Source organism: Acinonyx jubatus, chromosome C2, assembly GCF_027475565.1.
Source record: "Acinonyx jubatus isolate Ajub_Pintada_27869175 chromosome C2, VMU_Ajub_asm_v1.0, whole genome shotgun sequence".
In the NCBI taxonomy this organism is placed as follows: domain Eukaryota; kingdom Metazoa; phylum Chordata; class Mammalia; order Carnivora; family Felidae; genus Acinonyx; species Acinonyx jubatus.
Genome location: NC_069384.1, coordinates 81,245,901 through 81,264,000, shown reverse-complemented (window position 1 = coordinate 81,264,000; position 18,100 = coordinate 81,245,901). Strand labels below are relative to the sequence as shown.

Here is an 18,100-nt window from a genome sequence, read left to right as displayed (position 1 = left end):
AGTGGGGATTTGTTTATTTAGCTCTGGCTAGATGTGTAGTAAAGACTGGCAAGTGTTAAGGGTTGACGTTCTTGCTCTGTTTCTGACAGTCTGAGTTTGTACTTATAATCAAAGCTGAGTTCTTCTCATTTTTTAAATTGCAAAATTGATAATGCATGAAGTGAATTTGACCATTTTCTTAATCAGTTTGAAGCTATGAATGGTAAACCCCCAATAATGTCTTTAATATGAGTATTAACGTAAAGTGAAGCTACATGGAAAGACAACCTCTTTGGTCCTCTATTATTCAGAATGGATTTTGTGTTCTACTGGCTACAGGGTGGCTAAGTTTGAAGTGATAAAAAACAGTTTTAAAGTTAGGACTTCCAGGTAACAGAGTCAGCACTCTGGAGTATCATTCCTAAATATAGAAAGAAACACAGGAGCTAAACACTTTTTTTTTTTTTTTTTTTGGTATGTGCTTTTCTTTCTTCCTTCTTCCCTGATGCTCTAATAAATATTCTTCCAAAATGATGAGAACATGTCTTTGTATTTTGTTTTATTTTTATTTTAAATGTAGAGATAGCAATAAGAGTTGCTGAGTTTTATTTTTCTTGCTTCTTTATTTATAGCCTCTGACTGGTTAAGAAAGAAATATATGGTTTTGCCATTAATCTTACCAGCAGTTCATGCTGCTGTTTGTCACCTTTTATGCTCTGTTTACTGAATTTTTCACTGTTTAATTTTCCTCTCGAGGGCTTTTGGTGTTGAACTAAAATATATAATTGTCTTCCCTAGCATGTCGTTTTTAACAACGCATTACAGAGTGGAAGGGCTAGCAAATATGGCATTTTCTTTATCTTCATTAGAGTTACGTGGTAACTCTTTGTAGCAGTAAAGTTTTATTAATCTCCGTGACTTTTACTTGGTTAATAATTGGTAATCACAAAAATGTGATGGACTATTGATTAAAATGAAACCAACATGAAGAATATGCAGCAAGGGGAAAACTGTTATAAAAATTACATTTGTGGATATGAGAAAAAACAATAAATGGATATGGATTTCCCTCCCAGGACATTGCAGGAACTGTTTACTGAAGAGTGGTATGTCGTTCTGGTGCATTTGTAGCCAGTTCTCTTATCATCTGCCCTCTTCCAAGACTTCAGATGAGGCAAGGGCCCCCTCCTACTGCCTCCAGAATCTTCCTTGGCCTTTTTGTGGAACTGTCATGAAAGACCACACTTGTAGAAGAACCAGCTACCACTTTTCACGAGCGACATGACACACATGTAAAGAAATAACATTTATAAAAACATTTATTTTCACATTTAGTAAAAAATAAATAGTCTTAAGAGATAAATAGAACTAGCACAGTTCTTGTATTAAACAAAAAAAGGAAATGAATGAACCAGGTGAACGAAAACAAAGCAATACAATGTATGAATGGGAACATGGAAAACATTTAATTTTGCCAGTCATCAAAGAATTAAAGACAGCAATATTATTTAATTTACACTTATTAAATTATCTGGTAGTAGAATCAAACACAATTGTCTGGTGAAAGTGTATAATTCTACATTGCTGGTGGCAGTGTAAATTGGTGCTATGATACTTTTTGAAGATGATTTAGTAATTTCAAATACCACAAGATTTTTCTTGTTTAATTTTTTTAAGTGTTTATTTTTGAAGGAGAGAGAGACAGAACGTGAGTGGGGGAGGAGCAGAGAGGGAGGGAGACACAGAATTGGAAGCAGGCTCCAGGCTCTGAGTTGTCAGCCCAGAGCCCACAGTGGGCTCGAACTCACGAACCGTGAGATCGTGACGTGAGCCGAAGTCAGATGCTTAACCAACTGAGCCACTCAGGTGCCCCACCACAAGATTTTTCATATCTTTTGATTTAAGATAAATTTCTAAAAGTAGAATGACTAAGGAATTAAATCCCCCAGATGGGAAAGAGTGTATATGTAGATGTTCATTGTGTCATCATTCATGATAGTAAAATACTGGAAGTAAGTACAGGAATACTTAAGTAAATTCTAATATTTCAGCCTGTTGAAACATTGTGAGTGAGACAAAATGGTAAATTTAAGGGTAGGTAGCATCATAGAATGATGTGTATTATATAATGTTGCATGAAAGAATTTGGAATTATATCTACAATGAGTATAACTCTAAAATTATTCATGGACTACTTGCAGAAGAAATATGAAATAAATAAAGTATAATTATTGAGTGTGGTGGCATTTAGAATAATGAAAAAATTTTGTTTCTGCAATAAAATAAATTCCAGATATATTTTTTAAATAGTGAATATTTTCTTCTTCCTTTCTTATCAGTAATCCCTGCCTAAACCCTTTGGGAATCAAGGGGTAAGAGCTAGATCAGGAAACATATTGGCTTTGTATATGAGCTGGGAATATTTAGATACCAGGAAAGGGGAAAGGATAAATTAGGAATAGTCCTGTTTTGAGTAATTTCTGCACCCAACATGGGTCTCAAACTCATGACCCCAGGATCAAGTGTTGCATGCTCTGCTGAGCCAGCCAGGCACCCCTAGGAATAGTCCTTTTTCATATTTTTTCTACTCTATCATGTTTACTTTATTACCCACTGCCATATCACCATTGCTTTAAGAAGCAGTGTGCCATAATAGACTCAACACAGGATTTAGGTCAGCAGGCTGAGTTCGAATTCTGACTCCATCACATGTTGGCTATGTGACTTATAGCAAATAATTTAACTTATTCAGCTTTTCTTGGTTGTAAAAGTATTGGGAGAATTGATTGAGACTCTTGTTGTTACTGTTTTTGTTAAGCTTGTTTTGTTAAGCTTTGTTGAAATAGGAAAACAAGGACATATAGTTAGCAGGCTGAATTTAATGGATGTTCAGAATATTTCTGAAAGTTTTTTTTTTCTCTGTTACAGGGATCTTTTATTTAGCCAGATGTATGACAAATTGAGTGAGAATTCAGTGGCTAAAGGAGTGTTTTTGGAGTGCCTTGAACCATATATTTTAAGTGATAAATTGGTGGGGATGACCCCCCAGGTAATGAAAGACTTGATTGTTCATTTCCAAGATAAAAAGTTAATGGAAAATGTGGAAGCCCTCATTGTACATATGGATATCACCAGCCTAGATATTCAGCAGGTGAGTTTATACAAACTTTACTAATATATGGAATAAACAACATTCCTTTATTGATTATACTTACCTGACTGATTGGGCCTCACTGTGCCTTCTATCAACCCCAGTTGTTTACGGAGCGCTTTTGGTAAGATGTCTCTTAAACTTGTCTTTGTCAATATTTCTTAGGACTGGTCCTTAGTGAAAGCTAGGTTATGAATTCCTGCAAGCCAAGAGTCTTCTGTTTCTTTGAAATCTACCAAAACACTGAGCATAAAGTTTACATTTGGTAGTTGATCAATAAATGCTTATTGACTAATCCTTCTTCATCCGTTTGCTTATTCACTAGTACATTTTTCATCCTACAAGTGAATTTCAACTATGAGTACTTCCATGCAAATAATAGAATATTTTTACTTTTAAGAATATGATGCCATTTTTCAGAAAGGTACTTTATATGTCCAGTGTTCATAACTTTCATACATTGAGTTTTGAAATGCAGAACACAGTATAAGAAGCAAATTACAGGATGTCTTAGCTTGACCAGCCAGCCCATTGTTTGATAATCTACCTCCAAGTGTATCTGAGGTCTCTACAGTAAGTTTTCAGTCCTAAATTGAGGAGCATTATATATTTTGGCCTTAGACATTTCACTCTTTTTTTTTTTTTTTTTTTTTGAGACAGAGACCAAGCATGAGCAGGGGAGGGTCAGAGAGAGAGAGAGACACAGAATCCGAAGCAGGCTCCAGGCTCTGAGCCGTCAGCACAGAGCCCGATGTAGGGCTCGAACCCACAAACTGAGAGATCATGACCTGAGCCGAAGTCGGACGCCTAACCGATTGAGCCACCCAGGCGCCCCAGTCTATTTTTTTTTTTTTTAATGTTTATTTATATTTGAGAAAGACAGAGTGCAAGCAGAGGAGGGGAAGAGAGAGAGGGAGACACAGAATGGAAGCAGGCTCCAGGCTCTGAGCTGTGAGGACCCAGCCCTACACGGGGCTCAAACTCACAAACCACGAGATCATGACCTGAGCCGAAGTCGTCTGCTCAACTGACTGAGCCACCCAGGCGCCCCTAGACATTTCACTCTTAACTGTTCAGTTCCATATTAGCCCTAGTAATGAGCATGCCACTTCTGCAAAGGTACAAGGTCCTAATAAGTAAGCAAGCCCTATTGAGCTCAACTATGATGACTTAAAGATCTTTGACCAAAAGTACTTTTTTAAAAGGTGCAAAGTCACACAGAAATGAAGGGCTTGGAGAAATAGTTATTGTTTTCTTCCTGGAAGCTCTTTATGAATGGCTGTGAGTTTGCTAAGTAAAGCCAGATACTCTTTTATGTATGCCTTTCTGTTGTGTGGGTAATTTGGCAGAGTTTTCATGTCAGATAATAGTTAAAGTGATTTGAGAGCATGTTATCAATCTAGTTTGATTTACCCATATTAGTGTAAGAGAAATTTCTCATTTCTTGTCTTCCCAATATTTTTAGCTTTTCCCCAGCACTATGTAAATATAAATATGCTCTAGTGTTTTTTATGTTAAAATAACAATTTAAAAAAATCTCTTCAGTTTCCCTTCTCTTCATATCAAGCCTTCTTTCCTTCTTCCCCATAGGTTACTGCCCCATGTCACTCTTCCTAGTCATAGCCGAATGTCTTGAAAGCATCATCTAGGTTGTACTTACATTCTTCCCACATCCTAGTAACTCTTCAACCTTGCTTTTAGTGGATCAGCTATGCCCTCCATGTTCACTATATCAAGTCATATTTTTCACATTTTACTTACTCATTTGTTATTAATTCGAGGGGCATTGAGTGTAAGGCTCCATGGATGCTTCAGTGACCCTAGTGGACAATGCTTATCCTCTCAGAGGCTTACATTTTAGCCAAAAAGTTTGACAACAAACAGATAAACCAGAAGTATAAAAAAACAAGTGTTATGTTAAAAGTCAGTCAATATGGTAGAGGATGTGAGGCTACCTTATAGATTGGTTAACTGTAGAAAATCTCCCTAAGGAAGTAACATTGAGTCTGGAATCTGGCAAGAAGGAATCAGCAATGCAGAGATCTTGGAGAAGATTGTTCCAGGCAAAAGCAACAGCTAATGCAAAACAACAACAACAACAACAACAACAACAAAAAAAAACCTCATGTTGAAGTTACAGATAAAGGGCAAATAGACTTGGAGCTTGGTTGAAACAGAGAGGTAGTCCTTTCGGGGCAAGGTCCAGATTTTTCCATTTTATTCTGAGTGCTCTGGGAGATCATTAAATGGTTTTAAGCAAGATGACTCTGGTTTACTTAGGTATAACAGAATGAAGGTGGGAGTCAAGATCAGAAGAAGTAAGATTAATTAGACACTGGTTCAGGAGGTGGTCTTGACCAGAGATGGTTGCAATGAGATGGAGAGAGATGGCCTGATTTTGGATATGTTATGGCAGTAGAATTGATTTGCTAATGAATCGGATGCAAGAGTGTGGAAGTGTGGGAAAGAGAGAATTTAAGGATGACACTTAGTTTTTTTGGCTTGAGATAAATGCAGGTAGTGATGCCTCTAAGAAGATTGGAAGACTGGATAGGTCGAAGTTTGAGAGACAAAATCAGGAGTTCTGTTTTTATTTTGAGATTGCTATTAGATATTCAGGTGAAGATACCAAGTAAGTGGTTGGATATATGGATCAGAGGGGAGGTAGGGCTAAAGCTGTAAATGTGTTAATCATCAATATAGAGATGTATGATCACAGCACTGGCTCATAGGGTGGTTAGTGAGTGAAGAGAAGAGGTCCCAGAACCTGCCTCAGTCTCAAGACTCTCCCATGACACCTCACCTCTGTTTTTCCTCTTAATTCTCTGGTTGGTCCTTATCATTCTCCTTTGCCAACCTCTGCTCTTCTAACAGCCCTCTTCCCTTGTCCGTCGGGAGTGTAACTCTCATAGGAACAGAATATAAAGTACTATACACTGCAGGTCACCACTGTTCCTCTTCTGAATATTTTCACAGATCAGTTCTCTCCATCCTTAAACACTTCAAGCTTCTTTCTTCCATAGACCTTCATCCTTACTGCTTCAGCCCACATAGTCCCTAGAGTTCATCTCTGCTTTTGCCTCTCATTATATGCATCCTTTAGGTCCTAAGTTAAATACTGCTTCCTCAGGGATAACCTTCTGAATACTCTAGAGCACATCAGGTTGCTTTGTAACACATCACATTTGTAAATGAATTATTTGTGTGATTGAGTAACTTCCCCAGGTGTAACTCACATATCATTTTCTGCCCCTCCCTTCTTTTGTTAAGTGTCCAAGATGAACAGTAGTTCTGTAAGGGTAGAGACTAAGTTGAGATTTGTCTGATCTATCACTTTATCTCTGATGCCTAGGAGTGGGCCTGAATGAATATAAGTGTTCAGTAAATAATTTGTAGAGCTATTGACCAAGGGCAAAATGAGTATGGAAAGGGGGAGGATGGAGAGAAAAATAGACATTGGGGATGTTTGAAAGTAGCCATTGTACAATTAAAAGTAGTATTGAACCTACAACAGCTGTTATCCTGACACTGTGTTTGAGTACTGTTGATCCTTAAACAACAGGATTTTGAACTACACAGGTATATATATATGTGGAATTTTTTCAATAAATGCAAGCACAGTACTGTAAATGTATCTCCTTCTCTTTATAATTTTATTAATAACATATTTTCTCTATCTTTATTGTAAGAATACAGAATATAACACACATAACATATGAAATAGGTGTTACTTGACTATGTTATCAATAAGGCTTCTGGTCAACTGTAGGCTATTCGTAGTTGAGTTGTGGGGGAGTCAAAAGTTATATATGGGTTTTTGTGTGGGGTTGAGGAGGGGTTAGCGCCCCTAACCTCCACATTGTTCTAGGGTCAACTGTATTTCATTTTTTTTCAGAGAAGGACTAAGATAGATTAGGGAAGAGTATTTAAGATCTTCTCCATTGTTAAAGCTTTAAGGAAAATAATTGGTGAGACAACTCTTCTTTTTACAGGTAGTTCTCATGTGTTGGGAAAATCGTCTGTATGATGCTATGATCTATGTTTACAACAGAGGCATGAATGAATTTATTAGTCCAATGGAGGTAAGATATTTCCTAACTTGGACACACATTTGTCTATGAATGGCTTTTTTCCTATTCATTTACTTTGAATAGATTCTGTTTTCATCCAATCATTGTTTAATTTCTTGTAGATATATTATTAGACTTGCACCCATTTTAGCTTGGGGCGTTAGGTGACCTTGAATTTCATACCTTCTGCCATTGCTTTCTTTTTTGTCTGCATAAATAGGTATTTAAATCCCAGGGAGCAATAGATAAAAGTAATGCCTGCCTGTTAGACTAAGTTGGTTTGTTTGTTTAAGAATTTTTGATTCTTAAACCTTCTATACCTTTTCCAAAAGGTATAAAATATTCATATACTTACTGTGTGTGGTAAATGTACTATTAAGAAATATTATTTGTAGATATATTGTGCTGGGGGAAGGTCCTGATAATGGTGGAATATCTTTATTTGTTAATTGCTAATTTGTTGCTTTTTCCAGTTTAGCACTTACAGCCTGCATTATAATTTATTCTCCTCATCACTAAAAAGCATTTGGTCTTATTTTAAAAAGAACCAAATGCCGTATCCACTTTGTTATTTGCCTTAAATTGAAGACAGAATTGTAGATAATGGATTGTGGATATAGGTAGCACCCTGCCAGCCCATTGTTTTATTACAATGACTAATTACCTGGCTTAGAAGAGCCAGGCATCTGTGGAAGGCATCCAGTCAACCTTTTTTTTTGTGTGTATTTAATGGCTATCCAAAACTGTCTTTGGTATTGCTAAGTCAGCAGTTGTCTTGTGATATTTCATGCTTTCTTAAACACCCTTAGCTTTGTAGATAGGTGACTATTACTCTAATTCCTCCAGTTTTGGTTGTCCCTCTCTTCTCTTGGTCAGTTTCCAAAATGTACCACAGCCCTCTTCCCCTGGTTTTGACCCTGATTGTGTGTCTAGTAAGGATTTTTTACACTTGAACATCTCTCAGCTGCTTTCCTCCGAAGTCCAGTACATCCCTGGAAAGAACTGTCAGCTGGCTCCTCAGTGAGATCCAGGACCTCCCTACATGCAAAAAATGTTTTGTCTCACTCTTAAACCACAGTTAGGAAGAATTAATGCAGTTTCTGTGGGATCCTCCAATTGGATGGTCCGCGGGGGGAAAGCCCCGAGAAATTCCCAGAGAATCCGGGGAGAGCTCCAGGCCATCAGAGGGTCTCATTTGGGCCACCAAATGTCGGACATCCCAGTTGCAAATGTGGGGCGCTCTGATCACGTGGGGGCTGGTGGCACAGGTGGTGAAAGAATTCACCCAAGGCAGAAAAAGAGATAAAAGTTTACTGAATACACCGCAAAGGTGTGGAAGGCAGGCAGGACAGCAAAGGAGAGACAGCAAAGGCAGTGGTGAGTGGCCACAGTTACAGGGTGAAGTCAGGGAATATGGGAAAAATGGAATTTTTTCTTCTTTGGTAATGTTAGGAACTGTGCATGGTTATAATTGGTCAGTTAGGGACTGTGGCTATTTTGAGGTGGGTCGCTCAATGAACCTATTTGAATTGCCTGTTTCCTTGGTCTTGGTTGCCGTGGGCCCTTTTACCTTGATCAGGTTTCCATTGCCCAAGCCCGTTCTCTAAAAGCGGCCTCTACAATTCTGCCTTCTCTCAAAATAATCCTTAGAAACAGATTCTAATTTGATATATTCTATGGTGATAAAAATGATTGCTGGGTTTTTGTTATTGTTGCATTTTAAATTTTAGTTTTGTATGTGTGTGTTTTAATCCTCAAAATCTGGTTTGCATTTATATCTACACATCTCAGATGGGCTGTGGGCTATTAAGGTTGCCTTGTTTTGTGTTGAGAGGGGTTTTCAAGTTTAATGGTTTTCAGAAAGAGCTTGGTATTTGTTATTAAATAGTCATTTGGAGAGTTTAGCAATGGGAGGTTAGGTAGGTGTGTTCTGTGATTCCGTATTTGTAACTTTCTGCTCACAAGGAAATCACTTGTCATTATTTGAAGTTTAATTATTTTAGTACTTAAAGAGGTCTAAATTAAAAGGTCTCCTGCCTCTTGAGAATTTCTAGATTTTCTGGAATGACAGTGTCATCATATTTGAGATGACTACCAGGGTCTCTGAAATCTTTCCTTATTTGTAGCTGTGGCTGCTTCTGAGGTAAAAGTAGTGCCTTGTGTTGGGAGGGAAAGCACTTCCTCTAGGAATTTAGGTCTCAGTGCGGGGAGGAGGGCTGCAGATTAGCTAACAAAAGACAGATTAACAAGAGAAAAGGAAAGGTTTATTCACACAAGTACTGGGAGCACTTTGTAATGAGGACTTTACTGACTGGCCGGAACTAAAGGTTTATACACCTGTTTAACAAAATGTTGGTTAGCGGGGAGGGAGGGATTTAGGGCCTTCCTAGGAAAATAAGGATTGGTTTTTTTTTTGGCTAATGAACAGTTTGATTTGCAGTTCCCAGTTCTAAGGGCCTGTCCTCTCTCAAACAGGAAACTCCCTCTGAGGAAGGCCAATGTAGTTTTATCATTAATCTTACTGTGTTTTCAGAGGCTGTGTTTAAATTTAGATAATGTTTCCTTTTGTGTCTGCTGTTCAGATGTTTTCAGTTTAAAATAATCTTCATTGCCATTTTGGTGGGCTATTAATCCCTTCACTTTTTTTTTTTTAATCATTTTGATGAGCCTAAGGATATTTATATCAGAAATTACAACTCAACAAACACCTTCACCTAACTGGTATTTACTAAATGGTTTCTTTCAGTGAGGAATATGATAACAGTTGTTTCCTACTGATTCTTCACTAATAGTTTGTGTCCACCTTAAAAGTTTTTGTATTTAATCCCAATAGCAAATAACTGATTTATTCAGAGAAAGGTGATTAATAGTATAAGATCCTTGATTGTTTTTTGAAAATACAATTTTTTTAAAAATGATGGTGATTGTTTTATTTTTAATTTTAATGCAGAAACTTTTCAGAGTCATTTCTCCTCCTCTGAATGCAGGAAGAACACTAACAGGTATTACTTTTCTAAGTCTTAATTTTTTTCTCCTTTTTCTATTTTAAGATACTTAAATTTCATAAAATTCAATTTTATGTGTGCAGTATGAATTTTGATAATCGTATATAATCATATGATCACCACCATAATCAAACGGTAGAAGGAGCTAGAGTTCCTTCACACTAGAAAGTTTCCTCCTGCCTGTGGTACTCAAGCTTTTCCTCCAGGCTGACCTCCATGCAATCACTGATGTACTTTCTGTCACTACATTTCTTGTAAGTGGAGTCATACAGTAGGTGATCTTTGGTGTTTTATTTCTTTCACTTAGCTTTATTTCTTCACTTTTACTTCACTTGTTTGTAGAGATACATCCATCTTGTTGCATGTGTTAATATTTTGTTCACTTTTACTTCTGAGTAGTATTTCATGGGTTGGATATACTGTCATTTGTTTATTCACCAGATGATGGACATTTGAGTTGCTTACAATTTGGAGCTGTTCTAAGTAATGCTGCTACATTAGTGAGCAAGTTTTGTTTCTAATTAAACTTTTTTTATGAGGAAATTATAGAGTCACGTGCAGTTGAAAGAAATAACACAAGAGATCATGTATTCTCTTTACCCAATTTCCCCCAGTGATAACACCTTGCAAAACAAAAGCACAATGTCAAAACTGGATATTCACACTGATAAAGTAGAGATACAGTTTTATTAACCACAGGTATCCCTTATATTGCCTTTTCCCCCCATCACCCTTAGATATGAATAAGTTTTTGTGTGGGCAAGCTCCCAACCTATTTTGTCCCCTCAAGTGGCCATTAGGTTGCTGATTTGTACAAGGCTTTTGGTTTTCAGAGCTCTGGTAAAGCTGGGGAAAGGGAGATGGGACTAGGTAAAGTTAAAATGCCACAAAGCTCACAGAAATGAAGAATGCCTTTGATGGGCTTGTTAATGGACTGGACATAGCTGAGGAAAGAATCTCTGAGGTTGGGGACATAACAGAAAAGTTAAAAAAAAAAAAACAAACCAAAAACTGAAAAGCCAAGGGAAGAAAGACTGAAAAAAGCAGAAGAGAACATCTAAGGCCTGTGGGACAAGTACAAAAGGTGTAGCTTACACATAATGGGACTGCCAGAGGGAGAAGAAAGAAAGGAACAGAAGCAGCATCTGAAGCAATAATTACTGAGGATTTCCCCAAATGTATTTCAGACATCAAACCACAGATCCAGGAAGCTAGGAGAACACCAAGCAGGATAAACAACAAAAAAACCCCAAACCTAGGCTATTATATTTAAATTGCAGAAATTAAAGCTAGAGATTCTGAAAGAGGCCACAGGGAAAAAGAACCTTACTTGCAAGGAGCAAAAATGAGAATGACATCCAACTTCTTAGAAACCATGCAGAAAGAAGAGAGTGGAGTAAATATTTAAAGTGTTGGGAACAGATACTTAAAATGTTGAGAGAAAAGCCCATCAACATAGAATTTTGTATCCTTTGTAAAATTATCCTTCAAAAGTGAAGGGGAAATAGACTTTCTTAGACAAACAAAAATAGAGGGAATTTGTTGCCAATAGACCTGTCTTACAAGAAATATTAATAGAAAATCTTTAGAGAGAAAGAAAATAATATAGATAAGAAACTCAGATTCAAGAAAGAACATCAGAATAAGTGAAGGTAAAACAAAAACTTTTATTTTTCTTATTCTTTTTTCCAAAGAATTGTAGAACTTACTGTATAAGAATTGCTTTTCAGAATGCCATCATTGCCACTAATGATTACGGGTACACAACTGTCAATTCCATCAGGTCTCTAGATCGGCATCCAAGTACAGATTCTTATTCAGCAGCAACACACATGCTGCTCCCAGCACCATGGAGAGTTTTACACGAGTTTAACTTGAACAGAACTTGAGAAACAGGGCTATAAAGGAGAGCAACTCGAATGCCACGAATGGAACATAAAAGCGACGTCACCATGGAGTCAGGCAGGCAAATGAGAACACATGTCTTTCTGGGCTCTATGGTACGGCAAAATTTGAAGCAAAATTTCCAGGAAAAAAATAAAACAAAACACATTTCCCCTCCTTCTTGTTTTATGGATCTGGACGCTTTGTGTTGCGTGTAGAAAAAAATTTCTGAAATTCAGTTCACAGAGAAGAGGACAGGGAATGGGCTTGATTCTTTCCCTGCTCTGGTGTTCACTAGACATGGGCTGGGGAGGGAGTTTGAGCTCTCTTCAAAAAACATTGGCCTTTGCCAGGACAGACATGCATGGCTGTTAGTGCCCCTTGCTAATTGGTCTGCAGAGACCTGGGCTTTGTGAGGGAAATGATCTTCCTCAGGAGGAAACTCAGTTGACAAGCAGGGAAACTATGAGGAGTAGAGAAAGTGCAACCTGATTCCCCTCTAACCCAGCCACTGCTGAGGACTCCAGACTTTTTACTGGGAAAAGGGGGCTGCCTCAGTGATGCGCGGTCTTTTCAAAGACAGTGGCATGTCAACCTACATCTAGGGGACTGAGTGTACCCCCCAGAAATCTGTGGTCCAGCAGAGAAACCAAGAGCTTAGCTCCAACAGTAGTTTCCAGAAACATACTGCCCAGTTTTCTCAGGATGTACCCCGACTTTTACAAGCTGCTCTGCCATGAGCCTCTGCAAATGGTGTCTTCTGGTCATGGAGTCTAGGGATGTTGCAATGTTGAGGCCTGGACTGCAGTCCTGAGGTGTAATTCGAGTGGTGTCCTCCACCCCCAGGCCGGCTGAGGTCAGTCAGGAACTCACTCCCCTGCTTCCTTCCAAACACAGCATATATAGACCACACCACCAAGCAACAAGATTCAAACAGCTTGGCTCAAGAAGAACTCTGTTTTTCTTATCCTTAATTGACCTGTTAGGTAATAGTTCAAGATAATAATAACAATGTATTTGATTATGTGTGTATGGATGCTTGTGTGTTTTATGTTTATGTATAAATGAAATGAATGGGAGCAAGGACACAGGAACAGGAGAGAAGAATTAAGAGTATTTTGTTAGTGTAAGATACTTCTAGTACATGTGAAGCGGTTTAGTGTTACTTGGAAGTAGATTTGGATTGTAAATCTGTTTGGATTGTAAATCATTAGTAAATTTATGTTGCAAACTTGAGAGCAACAACTTAAAAAAGGATATATAATTGATATACTAGGAAAATGAAAAAACAGAATTATATAAAATGCTCAGTTAAAACTTCAAAAGGCAGAAAAAGTGTTGAAGACAAAACAGGAATAAAGAATAAGGACAAGAAATAGAAAACGGTAAAATATGGTGGGCATTGATCCAATAATCATTTAAAATGTCGATAGTCTAATTACACCAATTAAAAGAAAGGGATTATTAGAATGGATCAAAAAATAAGACTCAACTAAAAGTTGTGTATAAGAAACATTTTATTTTATTTTATTTTTAAGTTAAATTTTAGTTAACATACAGTACAATATTGGTTTGAGGAGTAGAATTCAGTGAATCATCACTTATATACAACACCCAGTGCTCATCACAGGTGCCCTCCTAAATACCCATCTAGCCCATCTTCCACCCACCTCCCTCCATAAACCCTGTTTGTTCTCTATCATTAAGAGTCTCTTGTGGCTTGTCTCATTTTGTTTCCTCTCCCCCCATATGTTGTTCCCCCCTCTTCCCATATGTTCATCTGTTTTTGTTTCTTAAATTCCAGATGTGAGTGAAATCATATTTGTTTCTCTTATTGACTTATTTCACTTAGCATAATACATTCTGGTTCCATCCACGTCATTGCAAATGGCAAGATTTCATTCTTTTTGATGGCTGAATAATATTCCATCACACATGCATGAATGCATGCACACACACACACACCCCCCACATCATCTTTATCCATTCATCAGTTGATGGACTTTGGGGCTCTTTTCCATAGTTTGACTATTGTTGATAATGCTGCTGTAAAAATCGGGGTGCTTGTCCCCTGTGAATCTGTATTTTTTTTATCCTTTGGGTGAATACCTAGTAGGGCAATTGCTGAACCATAGGGTAGTTCTATTTTTAGTTTTTTCAGGAACCTCCATACTCTTCTCCAGAGTGGCTGCACCAGTTTGCATTCCCATCAGCAGTGCAAGAGGGTTCCGCTTTGTCCATATCCTTACCAACACCTGTTGTTTCTTGTGTTATTAATTTTAGCCATTCTGGCAGGTGTGAGGTGGTATCTCATCTTTTCATGTGTTGGTTGGTCATCTGGATGTCTTCTTTGGAAAAGTGTATGTTCATGTCTTTTGCCCATTTCTTCACTGGGTTAGTTGTTTTTTGGGTGTTGAGTTTGCTAAGTTCTGTATATATTTTGGATGCTAACCCTTTATCAGATACATCATTTGCAGATATCTTCTCCCATTCCATAAGCTGCCTTGTAGTTTTGTTTATTGTTTCCTTTGTAGTGCAGAAGCTTTTTATCTTGATGAGGTTCCAGTGGTTCATGTTTACTTTTGTTTCTCTTGCCTTCGGTGATGTGTCTAGTAAATTGCTCTGGCTGAGGTCAGAGAGGTTGCTGTCTATTTTCTCCTCTAGGTTTTTGATGGTTTCCTGTCTCATATTTAGATCTTTCATCCATTTTGAATTTATTTTTGTGTATGGTATAAGAGAGTGGTCCAGTTTCATTCTTCTGCATGTCACCATCCAGTTTTCCCAGCACCATTTGTTGAAGAGACTGTCTTTTTTACATTGGATATTCTTTCCTGCTTTGTCAAGGTTTAGTTGACCATACAGTTGTGCATCCATTTCTGGGTTCTCTATTCTTTTCCTGTGACCTATGTGTCTGTTTTTGTGCCAGTACTATACTGTCTTGATGACTACAGCTTTGTAATACAGCTTGAAATATGGAATTGTGGTACCTCCAGTTTTTTCTTTTTCTGGATTTCTTTGGCTATTTGGGGTCTTTTGTGATTCCGTGCAAACTTAATGATTGTTCATTCTAGCTCTGCAAAAAATGCTGGTGGTGTTTTGATAGGGATTACATTACATTTGTAGATTACTTTGGGTAGTATAGGCTTTTAACAATGTTTGTTCTTCCAATCCATAAGCATGGAATGCTTTTCCATTTCTTTGTGTCCTCTTCAATTTCTTTCAGAAGTGTTCTATAGTTTTCAGAGTATAGATCTTTTACCTCTTTAGTAGGTTTATTGCTAAGTATCTTACTGTTTTTGGTGCACTTGCAAATGGGATCGATTCCTTGATTTCTCTTTCTGTTGCTTCATTATTGGTGTATAGGAATGCAACCGATTTCTGTTCATTGATTTTATATCCTATAATTTTGTTGAATTCATGGATCAGTTCTAGAAGTTTTTTGGTGGAATCTTTTGGGTTTTTCATGTAGAGTATCATGTCATCTGCGAAGAGTAAAAGTTTGACTTCCTCCTTGCTGATTTGGATGCCTTTATTCCTTTGTGTTGTCTGATTGCTAAGGCTAAGACTTCCAATACTATGTTAAACAACAGAAGTGAGAGTGGATATCCCTGTCATGTTCCTGATCTCAGGCAGAAAGCTCTGTTTTTCCCATTGAGGAAGATACTAACCATGGGTATTTGGTATATGGCTTTTGTGATGTGAGGTATATTCCATCTATTCTTACTTTGTTGAGGGCTTTTATCAAGAAAGGATGCTGTGTTTTGTCAAATGCTTTTCTGCATCTATTGACAAGATCATATGGTTCTTATCCTTTCTTTTATTGATGTGGTGTATCACGTTGATTTGCAAATATTGAACCAGCCCTACAGCCCAGGAATAAATCCCACTTGATCATGGTGAATAGTTCTTCTAATGTACTGTTGAGTTCAATTTGCTAGTATTTTATTGAGAATTTTTGCATTCATGTTCATCAGGGATATTGGCCTTGTGGTTGTCCTTTTTAGTGGGGTCTTTGGTTTTAGAATCACGGTAATGCTGGCTTCATAGAATGAGTTTGGAAGTTTTCCTTCCATTTCCATTTTTTTGGGAACAGATTGAGAAGAATAGGTATTAACTCTTCTTTAAATGTCTGGTAGAATTCCCCTGGGAAGACATCTGGCCTTCCCTCTCTTGTTTATTGGGAGATATTTTTTTTTCTTTTTAAATCTTTATTCACTCACAGAGTGCGAGCAGGGGAGGAGCAGAGAGAGAAGGAGACACAGAATTTGAAGCAGGCTCCAGGCCCTGAGCCTGCAGCACAGAGCCTGACGCGGGGCTTGAACTCACAAACCATGAGATCATAACCTGAGCCGAAGTCAGATGTTCAACCAACTGAGCCACCCAGGTGCCCCGGGAGATTTTTGATTATTCATTCAATTTGTTTGCTGTTATGGGTCTGTTCAAATTTTCTATTTCTTCCTCTTTCAGTTTTTGTGGTACGTGAGTTTCTGGGAATTTGTCCATTTCTTCCAGATTGCCCAGTTCGTTGGCATATAATTTTTTTCATAGTATTCTTTTATAATTGTTTGTGTTTCTGTGGTGTTGGTTGTGATCACCCCTTTTTCATTTGTGATTTTATGTATTTGGGTCTTTTTTCTTTTTGATAAGTCTGACTAGGGGTTTATCAATTTTGTTAATTCTTTCAAAGAACCAGCTCTTAGTTTCATTGATCTATTCTATGGTTTGTTTTTTTTTTATCATTTATTTCTGCTCTTTATTATTTCCCTTCTTCTGCTGGTTTTAGGACTCTATTTGCTATTCCTTTTCTAGCTCCCTTAGGTGTAAGGTTAGGTTGTGTATTTGGGTCCTTTCTTGCTTCTTGAGATAGGTCTGAATTCCAGTATACTTCCCTCTTAAGACTGTCTTTGCTGCATCCCAAAAGTTTTGGACTGTTGTGTTTTCATTTTCATTTGCCTCCATGTATTTTTTAATTTCTTCTTCAATTCCCTGGTTAACCCATTCATTCATTAGTGTGATGTCCCTTTTTTTTAATGTTTGTTTGTTTGTTTGTTTATTTATTTATTTATTTATTTATTTGAGAGAGATAGCAAGCCTCAGAGGGGCAGAGAGAGAGGGAGAGAAAAATACCAAGCAGGCTCCGTGCTGTTGGCTCAGAGCCCGACATAGTGCTTGAACTCACAAACTGTGAGATAGGGGTTGATGAAAAGGGAGAGATGAATAGGCTGAGCACAGAGGGTTTACAAAAGTGAAACTATTCTGTACAACTGACAATACTGTAATGGTGTTCATATGTCAGCATAAATTTGCCAAAACCCATACATAGTATGCACAACATTAAGAGTGAACCTTAATGTAAACTATGGACTTCATGTGATGTGTCACTGTAGATTCATTGATTATAAGAAACATATTACTCTGGAGCAGATGTTGATAGTGGGGGAGATTGTGTGGTGTGGGGATAGGGGATATATGGGGAATATCTATACCTTTCTCTCATTTTTGCTGTGAACCTAGTGAAACTTCTCTAAAAAATGAAATTTATTAATTAAAAAAGTTGGAATTGAAGCATATTATAGTTACTCATAATTTCAAGCAATTCAAGTTTATTTGCACTTATGACAACACAGATCTGGAGTACAGTAAAACCTTGGTTTGCGAGCATAATTTGTTCTGGAAACATACTTGTATACCAAAGTGAATTTCCTCAGAAGAAATAATGGAAACTCAGATGATTCGTACCACAACGCAAAAATACGCATATAAAAATGATTATAATACTGTAATATAATACAAAATAATAAACAAAATACAATATAGAAAGGAAAATAAATTAAACTGCACTTACCTTTGAAAACCTTCATGGCTGCTGTGAGGGAGATGAGAGAGGAGGGTTATTGTGCAGGACGACTTTCACTATCACTGATGGAATCACTGCTGTTTATTGCCTCAGTGGAATCTTTTTTGTTTTGTGCAACTTTAACAAGGAGCCTATCCAGTGACGCTTTCTTTTG

At 37.5% G+C, this 18,100-nt stretch overlaps 1 protein-coding gene across 13 annotated transcripts in view; it reads left to right on the top strand.

Moving 5' to 3' along the window:
• VPS8 (VPS8 subunit of CORVET complex) overlaps window positions 1–18,100 on the top strand; it is a 253,159-nt gene that overhangs the window by 82,105 nt on the left and 152,954 nt on the right. For all 13 annotated transcript variants that reach the window (XR_008297776.1, XR_008297777.1, XM_027061270.2 and 10 more), the window contains 3 exons: window positions 2,908–3,130; window positions 7,123–7,212; window positions 10,151–10,202. Coding sequence is in view for 11 of the 13 variants with exons in the window: in XM_027061270.2 (XP_026917071.1) it covers window positions 2,908–3,130; window positions 7,123–7,212; window positions 10,151–10,202 (365 nt within the window). In the remaining 2 variants the exon portion in view is untranslated. The remainder of the gene's footprint in view (window positions 1–2,907; window positions 3,131–7,122; window positions 7,213–10,150; window positions 10,203–18,100) is intronic.